At 41.1% G+C, this 21,288-nt stretch overlaps 1 protein-coding gene across 20 annotated transcripts in view; it reads right to left on the bottom strand.

Annotated features, from left to right (window-relative positions):
- RAPGEF2 (Rap guanine nucleotide exchange factor 2) overlaps window positions 1–21,288 on the bottom strand; it is a 251,541-nt gene that overhangs the window by 61,030 nt on the left and 169,223 nt on the right. Inside the window, exon 1 of one of the 20 annotated variants that reach the window (XM_082391294.1) lies at window positions 8,059–8,202. The exons of 18 other annotated variants lie outside the window; for them this stretch is intronic. In XM_082391294.1, coding sequence (XP_082247420.1) covers window positions 8,059–8,193 — 135 coding nt within the window. In that variant the 5' untranslated portion in view covers window positions 8,194–8,202. Of the gene's footprint in view, window positions 1–7,924; window positions 7,948–8,058; window positions 8,203–21,288 lie in introns of those variants that run through there. One more of the 20 variants, XM_082391298.1, reaches the window with a different exon arrangement.

Below are 21,288 nucleotides of genomic sequence, written 5' to 3'. Positions count from 1 at the left end.
AATAAACTGATAGATTTAATAATATTTCTCATCAAAATACATGTAGAGATTTTTAAATGTTGGTATGACTATGCTTTAAAGGAACAGTTCAACAAAAATTTGCTTTATATTTACTGGAGAAACCTGCCAAAAGATTAGCAATTTGTACAAACTTAATATTCTCCCAGCTTCCTGGCAGGCTCAAAAGACATGTCTCATTTTACATATCAGGTTAGCTTCTGTTCAACTTCCTGCTAAGTCAAGCAACCCTGAGCAAGTTGATTAACTTCTGTGCACCTTAGTTTCCTCTGTAAAATGAATATAACATTGTCCAGTGACTAAATGAAATAACTTGTAGAATCCACCTGCAGCTGTCTCTCTCCCTTTCCATTCCCTCTGCCATTTTTTCCGTCTTAGGTCAGATAGTTTCCAAATTCAATGGGGGGGAAAAAAAAAACTAACTTATTTTTGACACTCTCATACCTAACACCACCATTACAGTACTTTACTTATATATATTTCTCCCCAAAGTCTACATATTATATTTTATTTTTAAAAGATTTTTTGATGTGGCCCATTCTTAAAGTCTTTACTGAATTTGTTACAATACTGCTTCCGTTTCAGGTTTGGGTTTTTCGGCCCCGAGGCATGTGGCATCTTAGCTCCCCGACCAGGGATGGAACCCTGCATTGGAAGGGGAAGCCTCAACCACTGGACAGGCAGGCAAGTCCCTACCTCTTACATTTTAAATAAATCATATATTTATATGGAAGAGCTCACTGCTTAGACTACTGTACCAAAGTTTGCAAAATAAATAACCTCATTGTCATGGTAGGCTTACGGTCCAATTGCCGTCTTTTATAAACATTCAAATTTTCATAGCTGAGAATTCTCGCAAAGTGGTAGCGCCTTGGGGAATTTGTGCTTTTGTGTGAATAGCCTCTTTACGTTTGACTGCAAAAGCCTCCACAACAGTCGTGCATGTATTTGGCCAGGACACAAGCTGCGGCCGTTTGAACAAACGCCTCTTGCGGGGAGGGGAGTGAGTGCTGCAAGTGCGGTCATGCTTTGTTCCGAAAGTTCCTTGCTACTTTCCTACCTTAAAATAATGTTTTGGAGCGAGGCGTAACAGAGAGGATTGGATGTTAAGATATAGTTTGTATACATTAAAATGTCACCTTTCTGTCCAAACATAAACCTTTATATGTTAGAAATAGCTCCTGAAATGTGGTGGTGACCCAGCCCTCTCCCCAGGGCAGAAAGGCTACCCACGTGTTTCTTAGGGTTGGTAACCTATGGATGAATCATAAACTTCCTTGGCTACAGTTGCATGAATTACAATCTAAAATTTAATCCCTACATTTATGAAATAAGGATAAACGGAACACAAACAGAACAACTCGGACCCCTGTTGAGGAAAATAAATAAGCAAAACTAGTAAATTGACTGAAAGGCTGTCAGTCACATGATTGATGTTTTCAAGCAAATACTTTTAAGAAGCCTTTTCTATCGGACATTCATAGCAAGCACTGAATAGGAAACTTGTGTGAACTTCACTTCAAAACAGAAAAGTGGAATCCTTTAGTATGAGGAGAAAGTGTATGATCTAAGTACCATCTATTCCAAAATGTAAGGCTGTGCAAGGCAACGGTAATTATCACCTGTGCACCAGTTTCTATGAGAAGGCAACAGTAAGATCACCTGCGCACCAGTCCTGTTCTTACAAGAATCTCAGGAAGTAGGTTATTATTATGACTATTTTAGATAAGAGGAACTAAGACACAGAGAAGTTAAGCGATTTGCACCAAGATCACACAGTGAAAAGGTGGCAGAGAGAGATTCCCGGCTGCCTGGCCCTCTACTGAATACACTTAAGCGTTGAACTTTACAGTATTTGACTCATTGGTTGACTTGAAAACTCTCATGAATACTGATGAAACTCTGAAATGTCTGCTTATATCAATTTATTAATGTAGTTTCTTGTACAAATTTCAAAATCATATAGAAAAACAGTCATTTAAAACAATTTCTCACTCTTTCATAAAACAAATTTATTAAAACTTTACATCTGCATCTCCAATATCAACGATTTTGACATCACACTGCCACTTTTTGAGTCATCCAATAGAGTTTTCATTCCTTCTAAATTGTTTGAGATACACCACTTTTTGCATCTCTTTGTGATATACTGTGCAACATTAGTGAGGTTGATTTTTCATTTGTCTTGTAGGTTCTTTACAAAATCATTTACTATTTATAAGCTAACCTTTAAAATGTTATGGTAATAACCAGTATTTGCAATTCTGAGATCACATATCCAAGAATCATTATTAAATCTGTGTAAAACAGAAAACTTCTTTAACTCCCTTATCCTATGTTCCACCATATGACCCTTACAACATTCCAAGCTAGCATTGTTTGAGGTCATTACTGCCTTATGTTCCTTACTGAAGAGTACTATTTTGTTTAAAAAAAAAAAAAGGTAAAATGAATGGAGAGAGAACCTCATAATGTAAGAGACAAAAGCAACTCCTTCTCTGGTAGTTAACTCTTGCAGAATGAAATCTTGCCTGATATATTATACAATACCCCTAATATCTGAAATCAGAGAAAAAGTATGTGGGTGCAGGCACACACACAAATAAGCGAGTCAACTAATTTCATCACCTTAAAGAAAGACACCTGGCACAGTGAGAATAGTTCTATACTAAATATCAGAACCACTAAAAGTTTGTCCTCTGAAAGACAGCTGTAGTTTTTCAAAATGAAAATGTTTATCTGGGACCTAAAATAAAACAAACTATATAATCCTCCACAGAAATACCGAGGTAGTTAATTAACATGTATATATCACCAAAGGAAATGTCCTGTTGTCTGTTAAAAAACACAGTTTTATGATGGTTTTCAAGTGACAGCCACTCCATTCTCACTCCAAACACACACACACACACACACACACACACACACACACATAATCCCTTTTCCTTTACAGTTTATTTGCAGCTATCAATAACCAGTGATCTGAAAAGCACACCTTTCTCTGAGGAATTTCAAAAAAAATGTCTAGATCACTTAGTCCAAGATATTTTCAATAAAATACACGGCAAATTTTGGCACTGAGTCAGGTAACTGAAAAGTCACCTTCTTGGTAGCACTTCACCTACAGAAATCCTAACCCTATGTGCATATTCTCCTCATGTTAGGAATAATTCCCCCATTATCTGGGGCACATGTGCTACCTAATGAGCAACGTGAATATTTGACGCCTGTTTGTTCTAATACTTATAAAGAGCCCAGATACTGCACTTAATGGACGAAGAAACAGAAGCTCAAACAGCTCAAGTGACCTGTCCAAAGCTCCCAGGTACATGGCTCTAAAATCTATACCCATTTCCCTCTGCATCTGGACTCTAGAAACTTGTTATTTGGGGCCATATTCTAACCCAATTGTGACACCCATCTTCTCCCTTATTTAAACAGGAAATATCCTAAGAAACTTTAATATCACCATAGCTTCATTGTCTAATACAAAAACCAACCCAATAAATACATTTTTTAGCAAAATTGGTGATTATCCATATAGTAATACTGATCATATTCAACAGTTACTAAAACTTGAGTTCTCGTGTTTTTCCAGGACCACGTGGGATCGGTGCTCTGGAAGTGGAGACCCCTGGAGATGGAGGGGAGCCGCCCGTGATACGAGAAGGCAGTTTCTAGGACCAATTAGACAACAACCCTGATGAGCTCCAGAGGGACTGTGGGCAGTTATCCCAGCTGTAAAAATGCTCAATGGAGCGTGGAGTCAGGGAAACGAGCGTTTAAAGCCAAGGAGAAAAGATTCCTATGGGATCCATGGATGATCTTAAGCTGCCTTCTTTTTGAACAAAAATAAATAGTTGGTTTGGCAAGAAAGCCTCGCTCAGAATTAAAGACATTACCCTACAAGTAACATTTAACTCTTTAAAAAGAAGTTATAAAAGCCACGTGACATCCAAATGCAAGTGCACTTAGGTCTCTCTACAATAAAATGCCAAAAAATGGCTGAGACTGGCGAGCTGTTCACCAATGTCCTCCTCTTCCAGGGAGTACAGCTGGATTGCATTTCCCAACTTCCCTTACGGTCACATAGGTGCCCATACAACTGACTTCACGCCTTCAGGGTATGAACAAACAGAAGTGATGGATGCTGTGCCCACACCCTCCTTACGTGCATCTTCTACAGACCCCGCCGAGACCTTCCCCTTGCATCAAGAGTCTCTGTCGGAAGACAACAGAAGCTTTGCGCCGAAGGTTAGACAACTGAGCCATAAAGTGGAGGGGCCTGGATCCCTGGATCCCTGCTTAGAGGAAAACTGTCCACTAGGTGATCCAGAGTACTTGCTTCCGATCTTATGCAAAAGAGAATAAACTTCTATTGTACTTGAACCATTGTATTTTGCTTGGTTTGATACAATGGCTAGCATTATCTTAACTCATACCAATACAAATATGATGATACTTTTTTTGTGACCTGTCTGCAAAAAATCTTCCACGGTGAAATTCTCAACTCCTTAAGGAGAAGCAGCTAGGGCTCTGATGACATCCTGACCTCATAGTGCTGTGTGCAATTTGGATAAAATCAACAGTAGAGCTCCTGTAGTCAGTCAGACACGTTTATTAAAAACCCACTTTATGCCACTATGCCAGGCGCTGCTCCCAGTTTTCTAAGACAGCAGCAAGTAAGATAAACTCCCTGCTCTCACGGATCTTACGACTAGCGGGCAAGATAAATAATAAAAGATTAACGAAGAAAGCTGTCAAATAGGGATAAGTGCTGCATTCAGCAAAGATTAAAAGAGACTGATGTGACAGAAGGGTGACTGGGGGGACTTCCCTGGTGGTCCAGGGGCAAAGAATCCGCCTTAGAATGCAGGGGACGGGGGTTCGATCCCTGGTCAGGGAACTAAGATCCCACATGCCGTGGGGCAACTAAGCCCGCGTGCCACAACTGCTGAGCTCGAGTGCCTCCACTAGAGCCCGCGGGCCGCAAACTACAGAGCCCACGCGCTCTGGAATCCGCGCGCCACATCTACAGAGCCCACGCGCCCTAGAGCCTGCGCACCACAACTAGAGAGAGAAAACCTGCACGCCACAACTAGAGAGATGCCCGCGCACCACAACGAAGAGCCCACGCGCCACAACGAAAGATCCCACACGCCTCCACAAAGATCCCGTGTGCTGCAGCTAAGATCCAATGCAGCCAAAAATAAATAAAATAAGTAATAAATAAATCTTTAAAAATAAAAAAAGGGATAGCCAAGAAAGACTGAAGATGTGACAATGTGATGAGAAAACTGGTTTTTATATTCTCAGTTATTTCCTAAAGGGACAGTTCTAATCATACCACTTTATTAGATATATATACCATTTTACTAGGTATATATATATATATATATATACGCACACATACACCTTATAGATCTATATCTTATACACATAGACATACACACAAGTATATATACATACATACCTTATCTATTAACACATACTTATATTTCATATATTTATAAAGTATATGTTATATTTATATTTGTCTTTGTGTAAAATTGAGAGAAGTCCAGTATATCCCTAAGCCAAAGGAACCCAATTACTAAACATTTTATGAAAAATTATTGGGCTCTTTATGCAACTTCAAAATGAAATCAACTAAGTATCATAGTACCTTAGGAATCAAAGACAGTATAAAATAGATTCGGATTTGTTCACTGCCCTATGAGTCGGAGAGCACTTAGTCAAATTTCAAGATGCAAAATATTACACAATGGGAATATAAGGCTTCCAAAATAATTATTTGTCCTCCAAAAGTACCGCTTGATAGGTTCAAGGGAAAATTAAGTCTAGAAGCCACCTACTCTGTCAATTGATTTTGAGTACAGTACTCAAAAATTTATTGACTAGACTGATTGCTCAGGAAAAAAACACTTCTATTGAAACGTAAGCTATACTCTTTTGAAAAATAGGAATTCATGAAACTTTTATTTCCCTAGGAAGAAATTTCGATGTACTCAAAAACCCTGATTCCAGAGAATCCTTTAATTCCTAGCATTTGTGTGCAGGTGTAGGAAGTTGGGGGTTGGGAGGGAAGACCATCAAGCATAAGAACATGTCACACAGAGATAAGTAATTTGAAAATTAATAAAGCAGGACACGGGATACAGAGGGTAGGAGGTCTCACTGCTAAGGTGTCCTCTGAGCAAAGACCTCAGTGGAGTGAAAGCCTGCACCCTGCAGGTACACATGGGGAAACAGGTGTCCCGCGTACAAGGCCATCAAGGGCACAAGCCAAAGGCACGGTGGCCTTGGCGTGTTTTAGGAACAGCTAGGAAGTCAGCATCAGCCCTGAGAAGACCAGAGGGAATTAGAGCAGAGAGAGACTCCACGGTGAAATCACGTGGGAAAGCTGTGGGACCGATGTTGGATCTCATCCTGAGCGGGATGGAAAGATCGGGGGTTCTTAGCACCCACAATACATTCGTCACGAATTTAAAACATTTTCCTAAAATGGTTAATGCAGATATATATTACCTTTTGGAGAAATATTCAATAGCAATTCCACATAACTTGAATAAAAGATGTTTATTACAACTTGTACCAAGAGGCCACTGACAAACAAGGACCTCGTAGCCCATCTTACTTGATGTCCCATGGGCAGTGACTCAACTGTGAAGCCATGTCTGTTCTAAGTCATGGTTTCTGGGTACACTGGCTATACAACTTTATTTACTGAAAAATCCCACCCTGTTCCTCTTATATCTGTGTGAGACACACACACACACACACACACACACACACACGAGACTACCTAGATTTCAAATGACACCTCAGATTCTACCGTTAATGGTTCCATTTCTAGATTTCACTCAAACACAACCACAACTGCCGCTTTTCCAGTGATGAGTATTACAACTTAGCTAGACAATAATCTTTAAATCAAAAAATAATTATACGTTATCCCTCTTCAGTTACTCACACAAAACAGTGGGCATTAATTTTATGTGTCTAGAATATCAGCTTTTCCTTTTACTTCAGTGATAAACATATTCATTTTGGCATTTATTTCCAAGGACTTCAGTGATAAGACATCTAATTTAACATCTATTTTCAAGGGCTTTGTGTGTCAACTCGGGCACACCAGATAATTTCATTGCTTTAGCTCTGTCTAGAGGGCACTGGGGGAGAATTAACTGAACATTTGTGGTGCATTACTCATTGCCCAGGGCCATCAAAAATATATCCCGCATAAACTGCATAGAGGCTAATAGATTTTTCTTTTCCTCCATCTTTCCTTTTTTGCTTGCTTGCTTGTTTGTTTAGACTGGTAAACCTCAGACACCAAATCACCTGGTGAAGAGTCTGAATGACCAGGACACAGTTGAGCGTGTGTGACCTCCTAAGGCAACTCCTTTTTAATACCCTCACTTCTGTCAATGTGCCAGCACTTCTCGTGACCTTCTCGTCATCTCCAAGGATTTATTTACATAATCAATGGAGCAACTGTCTTAGGAAGCACATTCCTCCTAAACAAAGACCAACATCTAGTATTGTAAGAAGCTTTTACTTTCCTTAAACTTCAACTGCTTTCTCTGAACTTTTAAGCATGTATATGTATGCGTATTAATTTATTAATCCCAAGTTTAAATCAGGGAAACAGAATCACATTAATCAAGATACACTTAGGGAATCTTGTAACGGGTTTCATATAACCTGTGGTGTCATCAGTGCATGCATGTGCATGTGTGCACACACACGTGTTAACAACCTGAAAATGTCCTCTACAATAAACAGTTTAACTTCCGCAGCCTAGAATTTACAAAGCCTCGATTCACCTTCAGCAGAAACAAGAACTTAGAAAATTAGCCACATGCCCACTGTGCGCGAGACCCTCTGACGGGGATTTACATACATTCTCCTACTTCATCTAATGCCACTGCACCACCATCGTCCTGTCTTGCTTCCTGCAACAATCTCGTTTCCCTTTTATTTCTTCTCCACGTTGCAGCTCAGTGAACTTCTAGAAGAGGACAGAAAAACTCGCACCTGATCACGCCAATCCCCGGCCAGGAGCCTGTCAGGCACCCTCTTTACCGCAGGGGCAGGTTCACAACTCCGACCACTGCACGCACCTCTTCTCCTTGTGATCACTGCACACCCCTCTCGGTTCCTCATTCTCATGCCACACCCTGTCTCTCTCTCTCTCCTCTGCCTCTGCTATTACTTCCTCCTAGCAGGGCGCCCCTGGGCTGCCTAATTCCTGAGCTCCCCTCCTGGGGGTGACACGTTGTCGTCAGAGGTTCCTGTGTCACCCAGAGCTCAGCGGCCCCTTACAGCAGCTGCTGCTCTAACCATCCCAGCTTTCCCGGAGTAAGTCCAACAGGGAGCACAGCTGCCTTTCCTTCACCCTTTCCCTTGCCTCAAAGGGCCTGAAATACAGTCTGTGCTGAAGAGACACACAAATCACTGAACGATTAACCCGAGTTTAGAGCTGAGGATACTGAGGCCGAGAGAAAATGAATTAGGATGGCCTCTCCTGTCCCAATTCAACAGTCACTCCTTTCTGCCAGCAATTACAGGTAAGATTGCCAGAATAAAGCGAAATGACAAGCAATAGAAGAAGGATGAGATTATACTAAACCTAGGCTAACAGTAAGCATAGTTAAGCAATGTATTTAGTTTGGATTTCCTGCAAGTCAGGACAAAACTCCTGGACTCAAAACTTTTTGAGTTCCTGTCTGTATAGATTCCAACAGAGGAGCCTGGCACATGGAGAGTGTCTGAACTCTACTCAGAATTGTAAGATTCACTCATCTACTCAGTTATTTAACAAGTATTCACGGACTGACTGCAACGAGCCAGGCAGTTATAGGAGCTTGTTATCCGGCAACGACGGGCACTGGCGAAGCCCTGCTCCCTGGAATTCTTCCTTCTGGAGGCACGAGGCGTCAGGGTGGAAGGTGAAAGAAGGGATAAGTAATGGTAAACAAATAAAATAAATGTAGATATCATCAGTACTGTATAGAGAATACTAAAGGGGGGGAAGTGATGCAATGCACCGTGATCGCTGGGACTGGGGAGACTACTGTAGACGGGGCACTGGGACGGCTGCTCTGAGAAAGTGGTATCTGAGACGAGAGGTGAATAAACACAAAGGATCCAACCAAACGGGATCTGGGGGAGAGCCCGACAGATGGAAGGAATACGGAGGGCAAAGGCCCCGAGGGAGGAAGAACCTGGGGGTGCTCAGGAAACGGAACCAAGTTCAAGGTTACTGGCGGACAGAGGGGTAAAAACAAGCTCAGAGTAGTAGGAACCAATCCTACTACCACGGAGGCTTGTTAAGGGCAATGGGAAGCCACTGGGCTTTTAGACAGGAAACTAACAGGATCCAGTAACGTTTTCTAAATCATTCTGGCCGGTGAACAGATAAAGAAGATGTGGTACGTATATACAACGGAATATAACTCAGCCATCAAAAAGAACGGAATAATGCCATTTATAGCAACATGGATGGACCTATAGAGACCGTCATACTAAGTGAAGTCAGTCAGACGGAGAAAGACAAATACCGTATGATATCACTTATATGTGGAATCTAAAATATGGCACAAATGAACTTATCTACGAAACAGAAACAGACACACAGACTTAGAGAGCAGACTTGTGGTTGCCAAGGGAGAGGCTGGCTGGGGGAGGGAAGTAATGGGAGTTTGGGATTAGCAGATGCAAACTATTATATATATATATAGGATAAACAAGAAGGTCCTACTTACAGCACAGGGAACTATCCTCAATATCCTGTGACAAAGCATAATGGAAAAGAATAAGAATGTATATCTGCGTATGACTGAGTCACTGTGCTCTACAGCAGAGATGGGTATAACACTGTAAATCAACTGTACTTCAATAAAATAAATTTCTGAAGAAAGGTAAATCATTATGTCCAGGTGGTGGCGGGGGAGAAGAGAAACGGGGAGAGAGTCAGGATGGAGTGGGCTGTGCCTTTGGGACCACAGCAAACAAACTTAACAGCTTTCAAAACCTAACCCGGTGATGCGTAGAGGGGCCTCTGCAATCAACTGCTTAACTTTCTCAAAAGATAAAATCCCATCTACGTAAAGTTCCATCAGGGCGATCATCTATGTGTCACTGATTGCTACAACACTTTAGTAATTAGTTCTGGCCTCCTCTAGGTTATGTGGGTACCTGACCAAATTTCCCAGGTACAAGGGGTCAGGTTATAAAAATATTCAACTTATTACAGAGTGGTAGTTTATTAAATATACTAACAAAATGAATACTTATTTTGACCAAGTTCCTAACCAGCGATTAGCATTAGGAGGTCATAAATTATAATATGAAATTGTAGAAACAATACATGGCTATATCCAAGCAGTTTGCGTGACCCAAGAAATCATTTTAATTCCTTGTAGCTTAATTTTCTCACCAGTGTGGAGTAGACATAACAAGGTCTATCCTGCCTGCCTCACAAGGCAGCTCTAAGAACAGACGACCAACGTGAAAGAACTCTAGTAATATAAAGCATTATGCAAATGCAAGTTTTTGTATAGTACAATTATAGACCTGGAAGGATTTTTAGGGATTTATTTAGCATAATCTCCTCATTTCTCACTTGTGGGAACTGATGTCAAGAAAAATGAACTAGTTATGGCACTGTTAAAACTTGAATCCAGATCTTACTTTCATATAATAAAAAAATTAATTTGAGTATTTTCCAAATTTTCTACAATGTAAATTGTAGCATTATTATTTTTAAACAAGTATTCTGAAAAAAAAAATACTAAAAGGGAAAAGTAACTTGGAGTTCATTACTAATGATCTATTATGTTGCATAAACCAAAATTAATTTTAACCTCAATTCCATGATTTATGTATATTACACAAATGCTCTTAGAAAAGCACGTAACTTTCATAATGTTAGACAGTCGAGGTCCCACCATGTAAAAACACAAGCAAGTACCTTGACCTGGTTTTGGCACTGAATTATATTGAAGGCCTTCAAAGATAGTTTGATCTTTCATATAATCCATATTAATATTCCTTCTAGATAGAATGTCCAAATGCCTAAAACTTCATATCAGCCAAAATTCCTAAACAGCTTATCCCAGAAAGTTTGAGCTGCTTAGGTGAATAATATTTATTTCCATACTTTATGTAAATGTTAAAGAACTACATGACTTATTATAACAAAATGCTGATAGTTAGCAATGTTAATCCTAATTTATCATTAGGATTGCTAATGTAAATATTGCCTTCGGTCTTTAGACCCTATTCAGTTTCATCTAAGTTTATGTAGCCATAGGGGGGAAAATATCTTCTCAAGGGGAAACAATTATCTACTCATTCTGATGTTTGCCCATATCTGCCTTATTGTACTTTTTAGTAATTCATCTCTCACACATTCAGTAAATATGGATTAAATGGCTTTTTCATGGTAAACATATCCTAGACACTCCAGATTAAGTGCTGAATCTCACAGATGAAGTCCCTGCCTTCATGAGGCTTACGTTTCAACGGAGAGACACTTAATAAATAAGCAGTAAAAACATAAACAGCAGCAAGAACAACACAAACATAATAATAAATGCTTGGCAGATACTTTTAAACACGTGCTGTAACAGAAATGCCTGCGTGGCTACCCCGGACTGGCCTGGCAGGAGACCCTCCTGTACCCGGGATCGGAGTATCTAGGAGCCGGCCAGGTGAAGGCCACAGGAGACTGAATTCGGGCAAAAAAGAACAACTTGTGGAAAGACTCCGTGGCTTGGTCCGTTCTATGAACAAAAGGAAGGTTGAGGAGCTGGGGGAAGTGGCTGAGAGAGGAGACCAAGATGAGGCCAGTTCATGCACAGCCTTTGCAGGGAGTGCAGATTTTATTCTAAGCACTGGAGAATTTTAAAAGAAATGACATGGTCTGGTTCTGCTTTTTTAAGATAAGGTGGGTTGCTCTGTGAAGAATGGCACAGAGAAGGGCAAGATTAGAAGTCAGGGGGACGCCAGGAGTCAGCAGGAAGCGTCCAAGCGAGAAGATGCTGAGAGCTTGGCCCCGGATGCTAACGATGGAGGAAGAGCCGCCAGCGGGAGGGAGGGATAAACAAGACCAGCGGGAGAGCACGGAGTCCGGGCCACCCAAAGGACCAAAGATAATGCGCAGGTCTGCGGTTTTCATCTCTCAGTAAACGGTAACACTAAGGACGGTGAGGGGAGGAAGCCTGGAGAACCATGAGCGTTTGCTGCCTGCTTGGCTGGTTGGGTTTACTTCTTGGGCTGGTGGTTGGGAGAACACTCAGAAGTCATATTTCGGCTGTGTCAAGTCCGAGGTGACAACTCTACTCAATACTCTGTAATGGCCTATATGGGAAAAGAATCTTTAAAAAAAAAAAAAGAGTGGATATATGTATTATATGTATAACTGATTCACTCTGCTGTACCCCTGAAACTAACACAATATTGTCAATCAACTCGACTCCAGTAAAAAGTAAAAAAAAAAAAAAAAAAATCCGAGGTGACAACCTCACAGTATCTCGTGGGCAATGGAATATACAGTCTTGAATTTTGATTATAATCAACCAGCGGATGTCTGGTTGCGGAGGGGAAACTTTGTAAAAGTTTTCACCTGCTCGTTAAGTGCTTCACACAATACTGTCAATCAACTTGACTCCAATAAAAAGTAAAAAAAAAAAAAAAAAAAAAAAAAAAATCCGAGGTGACAACCTCACAGTATCTCGTGGGCAATGGAATATACAGTCCTGAATTTTGATTATAATCAACCAGCGGATGTCTGGTTTGGGGGGGAAAACTTTGTAAAAGTTTTCACCTGCTCGTTAAGTGCTTCCAGGTTAATATTAGTACATACAAAAATAATAATAAATGATGATCAAGATGATTATGCTAAGGAGGAAGAGGATATTTTGATCCATCCTGTGGTGAGCTAATGATTCTTGAAATCAGCAATCAGACGGGGTAATAAGAGGTAGAAGGTCTCAAGTTTTCTGTCCCTTTTGAGCTAAGCCATTAAGGTAAAGGTGTTAGATACATACTAGCAAAAACATGACAAAATAGCCCCACAGGAATGTAAAACAAGAATTCAATTATATTTTAAAGTAAAGTTAGCTTCAACATCTAGGATTTTGCTCATAGACTCTTTTAAAGAACTTGAGAAATACCTAGTGGCCTCCTCCAAATGTATAAACCTAATAAAAGTTCAGCTGAGATATGAACTTGGCTAGATGTTTGCCATCTCACTTAATGTGCCTTCGTACATGAAGTCGGCTCCTTAATGCTTTCGGTTTTATCAACAGGATTAACAAACCTCCTGAGATAGAAAGCTACTTCCTCTCATGGATCAATTCAGAGAACTCACTTGAAGATTAGAGTCAAGAAACACGAAGTAGTAACCAAGACACCAATAACAAAACCTATCAAGCAAACCAGATAAACCCTAATTTCTCTTGTGTGGCCTCTTGCCTTGCAGGCCATGGTCTTCTCTGTTACTCTCTGACGCATATAAGCTACATACCTTCCTATCAAAGCAGATATCTGCATATCTTAACATATGAATGAACAAGGCTTATTCTAATGTATTCTACCAACGATGGGAAACTGGGGAATGAGAAATATATTCCAATTATGGAAACGTGGAGAATAAACCAAATATATTCCAATTATGGAAACGTGGAGGTGAAAAATCATCTCTAGTCAATGCAGAAAGAGTGAATTAAGACATCTTTAATTCCAAAGTGAGTAACTGACAAGGCGAGAGGAAGGGAAAGGTGACACATGACACAACGGCCAAGAATTCTATATATTCCAGTTAATGATGGTTCAGATCTATAAGACATTTTGAAACGAATGGAACAAAACAATAAGATTGAATCACCTTTAACTCAGGGGAGGGGGAATGGGGTGTCGATTTGAATGAACACCTGAGAAGTCAGGTACGACACATCCCCACAAGGACACTGCTTCACTCATCTCAGTGCCAATGACTGGCTCTGTGTGTGTGTGTGTGTCTGTGGCAGGGATGGGGAATGGGGTGACAATTAACTACATCCTTAATATTTCCAACCTGAATCCTCCTTAGGGTGGTGAGAACCACCAGGTACCTTAGGAAAAAGTCTTGAAGTGTTCTATTTCACAGTTCCTGAAGGCGCCTTGGGGTGATGTGTGTAAGAAGCAGCTTATGTAAGTGTCTTCCTCGAAGTCAGGGGTGAGACCGGAAAACACTGGTGACGTGAGGACAGCATGTTTAGCTGATATGGTTAATACACTCCTGTGTCAGAAGAAGGGCAGGGCCCTTTCTCGGTTGATTTGGGGAGAACGGTTCTGAAAGAACAATGGCTATTCTGGTGCAGATGCTGTGGGGAGTAAGGGGCCAATAAAGCCAGGTTCAGGAGATTTTATGCCACTTCCCAGTAAAGAAACTTTAGCTTGAAGTTGGTCACTTATCTAAAATTGAAATATCAATGATTCCACTGAGCAACAGCATGACGTGCAGTGTATCACACTGAGCGTATAAGAATTGCGGCGCTCACACCTCCTCTGGCACTGAGTCTCAATTTTGATGGCATGCGAATTTTGGGGAGAGGGAGAATGAACTCATGGCTCAAGAATCTGGCAACTGCTTGGATTTCACTGTAAAGAAGCATCATTAAGAAGCTAGGAATCTGAGTCACTTAATATCAGGCTTCAGCTAAATTCTTAAATGGTTACATAACACCACTAATTTTTAAGAACAAGAAAGGGCTTTTTTTTTTTTAAATGTCAGGGCTTTAGGATTTCCTCTGTTTTTCATACTACAAAAATGTCCTGTCTGACCCTTCCATATATGTAGATATTGCTTATTGCTTTTTTCTTGACGAATGAAAGCTTTCTGCATCTTCAGATACAACCCATTATTAACCTGACTCTCCAAGCTCACGACTTTCTTTAGGTTAAGTAACTCACCTCTCTATGATAATACTTCATGTTTACAAAATCAGGTAAAATATGAAGAATTCCATTGCAATAATAAAAACATCACTGAGATCCCAGTTGGTTCACACATTATCAAATAACTGAATTAAAAATTATAAACCACGCCTCAAATCCTGGAAGCTTCACAACACACAGATAACACATCTGAATGAATAACAAAAGTTTTCACTCAAGCTGTGACATTTTGACATGAAGTAGAAATAGATTTCAAATTTTGGAAAATGAATAAAGGAAATTTTTGAAAATTAATTTAAAAAATCTTTTGAACTTCTATATGAATATCTTCCCAAAATTAGCTATAGTAAAATCAGAAAAACAAACATATCAGTTCTATGCTTATTATTAACCAAAGGCATCCTTTTGTGAGAATAAGTATCACAAACAACTAACATTAATTTGCTTAAGCTGCAAGAGCTTCTTTTCCCAGAATTTTTAAAAAGATGAAAAAACAGAACAGATAAAAGAAGATATCGTAACTTAATACATAACACTGTTTAGATCAACAAGCGCAAATAACCATGTTCCTCTTACATACTCAGCATTAAATTATCTTTCACGAAGCAAAAGGCATTTTTTGAACCGATAAAGCAATATGTACAGTTAGAGGTATAGAACTCCCACATCCTGGCCTTTAAATTGTTCTTCTTATAAGAAAGCAGCATTTATGAGCCCATAATGACTATTTTAAATCCCCTGAATCACATCGCAATAGAAAAACACTGTGTAGCATGATGTATAATGGCATATTTAAATATGACCCAAAATTCCACGCTTCTATAATCTATATTAAGTTGTGAGCAAATACAGGCATTTCTACCTTGATCATTTCTCTAAGCAGAGGTTAACTAGAAAGGCCAGCCTTAGGAAGAAACAGAATACATACCATGATATAGTCTCTTTCGTTAGAAACGGCAAGAAGAACAGATTTAAATTAAGACTTGGTGTATAAAAGCTGAAAGCATAGAATTTGTATCCACATAATGAACTGATGTCTCCTCTAAAGACGTCAGATTGCTGTTCAGCTAAACTATCTAAAAATACCTCCTTGCAAACACACACACACACACGCGCGCGCGCGCGCGAAATGACTACAAAGACAGACAGGTCTTACTAAGCAGCTCTGCTTGCACAAAATCACTTAATAAGTGGGGAAAATTTTTTAAGTACTTGTGAAAAATTGAACAGGAATTTTTCTTAGCAACTATGATCTTTTATGAGCTATTCTGAAAACCAGTACCGATTTGTAAAAAGTAGTTAATGATGGACCTTAAAGCAAATCATAATTGATCTAAAGATGTCCAACAGAGGATCATGTTCTATGAACTTAAAATTAGATAAGGGAAAATACATGTCTGAATCACTGTCAACATTCTATTTAAAAACCAAACAAGGGAAATCTTCTGGCTGGAAAAGTGGGAATCTAGTTCATGGATGCCACTGTGTGCAAGATCCGGTGCCGTACATGGAACCCCCCAGAAGCAGCCTATGAGGTAAGCATCATGAACAGCACTTCACAGACTCGGAAAAATGGTTCAGAACGTTCAAGTCATCTGCTCAATGCCACACAGCTACACAGAAGAGGTAGGTCTCCAACCCACAAGGGACTGACCCTGGAGCACTATAATCTAATGTCGATAACTGACACTCACGTAGGCTTTAGAGTTTGCAAAAAGACTCTGAAAACATTAACTCTTTTTATGTTTTCCTCCTTTAAACCTCAAGTTTTTCATCTGTAAGACTGGGAGAATCTCACTTGGCTCCTAGTATCATTTTGATGATTGAAGAAAATAATATATGTAAAGCACTTAGTAAAATAATGTAGCTATTACCACAATCACTCATAATCTTCAAACTCATGCTGTGGGGAGACTGGTATCGTAATCATGATCTCCGCTGTGAACTGAGAAAACAGGAACTTCAAGACGTCAGATGACTTGCCTCATGCCGCAGAGCAACTAAGCCTGTGCACCACAACTACTGAGCCTGCATGCCACAACTACTGAGCCCGCATGCCACAACTACTGAGCCCTGCGCCACAACTACTGAGCCCGCATGCCACAACTACTGAGCCCGCAAGCCACAACTACTGAGCCCGCGAGCCACAACCACTGAGCCCACGTGCCTAGAGCCCGTGCTCCACAACAAGAGAAGCCACTGCAATGAGAAGTCCGTGCACCGCAGTGAAGAGTAGCCCCCGCTTGCTGCAAACTAGAGAAAGCCCGCGCGCAGCAACGAAGACCCAACACAGCCAAAAATAAATAGATAGATACATACATACATACATAAATAAATTTAAAAAAAAAAACGACTTGCCTAGTAGCTGCGCAGCTAGTCAACATCAGGACAAGGACTCAAAGCAACGTCTCGGTACATATTTTATTGTAAAAATAAAAAAGCTAGCTGAAGTAGTTCCTTCCTTCCTAGTACTATGCGGAAAGGCTCACAGTTGAAATGAGGGGGATTTTGCTTTAAGTGTCCTCATCAGCACGCCTGACGGTGTCAGGCACTGGGCAGCGGTGATAAGTGAGTTTTGCTGCACGTGACACTTTCATGTGCATCCCTTTTGCTCTCAGGCTCAGGCTAACGCTTCAAAGACACTCGCTAACTTTACTATAAAGCAATTGACGGCAGTATCTTTTTTCCACAGCATCTTTGGATAACACTTGAAGGAGGGAACAAAATAGAGAGAAGAAATAATACGTAGTAATGAATATATCCATGGCTAACACAGCCAGTACTTGATACATATGCCTTGAAGGATGCTCTCTAACCCTACCTAGGATGAGGAGGCCCCACCCACCCTCCTCCTTACAAAGGATGGATACTGAATCCAGGGCCAGTAGCAGAGCCAAGACAAACTGTTCTTTTTTTTTTTTTTTTAATTTTTATTTTTATTTTATATTGGAGCATAGTTGATTAACAATGTTGTGCTAGATTCAGGTGTACAGCAAAGTGATTCAGTTACACATATACACGTATCTATTCTTTTTCAGACTCTTTTCCCATATAGGCCAGCACAAAATATTGAGTAGCGTCCCCTGTGCTATACAGTAGGTCCTTGTTGGTTATCTATTTTAGATATAGCAATCCCAAATAAGTTAATCCCAAATAAGTAAGTCAGACAAAGACAAATATCATATGATATCACCTATATGCGTAATCTAAAAAAAGAATGATACAAATGAACTTATTTACAAGACAAGACTGTTCTGAATGCAAGGAGAACCATCGTCACTGGATACCAGGTCACTTCATGATGGCCACGTGAGAGTACAGCCCCTACAAGTTACCGTTATGTTCCACAGTCCCAAGAATATGCGTTACAGCGATAAAGGCTAAAGAGATGTCAAGATTGTAATAAAGATGGACCTAATTATTATTCACATCTGTATTTTAAATGGCCAAGACAGTGTTGCTAAGTCTGTCTGGCTGAGAAAACTCTTTCATCTGGCTATATGTTAAAATTAGCTCCTTATAAATTACTTATCTAACTGGAAACAAATGAAGAGAGCAATCATATCATCCAAACAGTAAGTCGGAAACAGGATTCTTTTCTATAGTCAAGTCTAAAAACAGAGTAATTGTAAAAGACCTCCGGAGAACCATACAGATGGGAAATCTCAGATAAGCATGGTGACCTTCCTGTAAAAAGTTGCATTAGCAAGAGAAAACTTTCATGTAAAGAGTTATTCTTCAATACAAAATTGTATTCTTGCCATTCTGGCCAAACTTGAAGGGTTTATTTCCTTCAACATCAAAGCACTCTCTATTTCATGGTAAGAATGGCAGTTACTACATCACACATAAGAAATCCCTTTGAAACTTACACTAAAGAAAATCAACTCGGAATGTAGGGGGAGGAATAACCTGTTCTCAAACTGTCTGATGAGAATTATAATCCACGGGACACACAGAAAACAAGGAATTGGTCCGTCCTTGGCAACGATGTAGGAGAAGCAAATTTAGGTATTTCATGTAGCTTCCACAAATAGATCTGCATGTGCACACGTGTGTGGGTGTGTGTGTCTGCATGTACAAGGAGAGACTGCCATTGGCTCCACCATGTATCAGCTGTATTACTTTGGGAAAGTTACTTTACCGCTCTATGCCTTAATTTCTTCATGTATAAAAAGGGGATATACTTCTATTGTAGAACACTGCCTAAGAACACAGAAAGCCTTCCACTTTATTAGCTAATGACATTATTGCTATTATTTTTTTACTCTAATATTGAATAATCAACAGAAGGTTGCTTGCTGAGTATGGAACTGTAGAGAAAACAAAGCGAATCAACTCAAGGACACGTCATCTAAGCCAAGGGAAAACCTAACGCACAGTCTCTGACCCACCTGCGCGACAGATTTAATTTTCCTTACCTTCTGGATAAACAACATCTTTAAAAAACCTAAGAACTGTGCTTGTGATGGGCCGTGCATCGCTCTAAGCACTTCATAGATTTTACCTCTAGTCGTCACACAGCCATTTATCTCCATTTGACACAGGAGGATTCCATGTAATAGAAGAGCTCAACACTTAGCCAGCATCACACGGCGAGTGGTGAAGCCAGAACGTAGATCCGGGCTCCTGGCTCTGCCGCCTTGCTCTGCTCACGAGGCTACAGTTCTTATTAATCCCTTCCCTTCGTGTAACTTTCTTCACAAGGGTTACAGCTGGTCAGATGACAGCCTTCATGACCACGGGTACAAACTATTTCCCGCACTGGGTTGTGTTTACAGATGGGTCACCGGGAGCAGCATCGTGTTCTCACTGAGATCCCCCCACCCAGCCCCGGATAAGTCCTGGGAGCTCCTGCAGATCCCTGGGTCGTTATCGGGTTGGCCAAAAAGTTCGTTCGGGTTCCCCCCACGACGGCTGGGACAGCCCGAACGAACTTTCTGGCCAGCCCCAACATTCCAGTGTGTTTGAGGATTCAGGCTCCTGTGGGGTAGGAACAACAGCATTCTATCAACGACGAGAGTCTGGCACTGAATATGAGAGCAGGGCAGCTCCAACCCCGCTTCGCCTTGGGCTTCTCCTCTTCCATCAGGATGACTCTGAGGCTCTACTGAAAACCTCCAAGTGCATCTGCCTGAAACGCCCTTGCCCCCCACGTCCAACCTCATGCACCTGGTGGGCTCCAGCTGCCGGCACGTCCCCTGCCCCCCATCCACAAGACTCCGGGCACGTGTCAGCGGGTCTCTCTCTGCTCCTAGTCTGTGAGCAGGTCTAAGACAGGAGCCAAGACTTCCTCACACTCAAATACCCAAGACCAAACACAGAACACATTTCCCTCAAACAAGTCATCTGGCACATCTAGTTCCACAACTATAAGCCCACTGCTGTTCTTGTAACATAGATATTGCTACATTAGGCACACCATTATACTAATGTGGCTAGTAGTACATTTCACAGATTCTAAGACGCACAGTTTCCTTCTTAATTTTAACATCTTTGAAACCGGGATCCGCCTTACAGTCAATGAAAAGAAAATCCTGGGTCCTTGAAAGTCAAGTGAACCAACCCCCAGTGCCTTAGGTTAGCCAACTACGTGCAGATTAACACAGATGGTGTGACTACCAGCCGCCCTAAAGGAAGCCCTAACACAAAGCCCAGACTTCAGAAACCAAAATCAGGAACACGGTTATCCCACATCACACTTTTATTTCCTTGTATTTTACCGTTGATGGCTTTCTAATTACTACATAAGTCGACAGCACGAGGCCAAAGCTCTCCGACTTGACATTCACAGGCCCCTCCTTCATCAACCTGCATCCCCCAGCTGCCCCTCCATGCCGGCCACGCCATGCACACTGATCCACTCACTGTTCCTTTTCTTAAAAAAAATAAATTTATTTATTTATCTATTTTTGGCTGCGTTGGGTCTTCCTTGCTGCGTGCGGGCTTTGTCTAGCTGCGGCGAGCGAGGGCTACTCTTCACTGCGGTGCGCGGGCTTCTCATTGCGGTGGCTTCTCTTGTTGTGGAGCACGGGCTCTAGGCGTGCAGGCTTCAGTAGTTGTGGCGTGTGGGCTCAGTAGTTGTGGCTCACAGGCTCAGTAGTTGTGGTGCACGGGCTTAGTCGCTCCGTGGCATGTGGGATCTTCCCGGACCAGGGCTCGAACCCGTGTCCCCTGCACTGGCAGGCGGATTCTCAACCACTGCACCTCCAGGGAAGTCCCACTCACTGTTCCTTAACTGTACCCAGACACTTTCGATTCACTGCTTCAGCTCATTCCTCTTGCCTTGCTAATAGCCCCGTTTTCTTTTCTCTTTACACC

The sequence above is a fragment of the Balaenoptera borealis genome (genome assembly GCF_965194805.1).
Source record: "Balaenoptera borealis genome assembly, chromosome: 4".
Taxonomy (NCBI): Eukaryota; Metazoa; Chordata; class Mammalia; order Artiodactyla; family Balaenopteridae; genus Balaenoptera; species Balaenoptera borealis.
The sequence above is the reverse complement of the archived record's forward strand: the minus strand, read 5'-3'. Positions and strand labels throughout refer to the sequence as shown.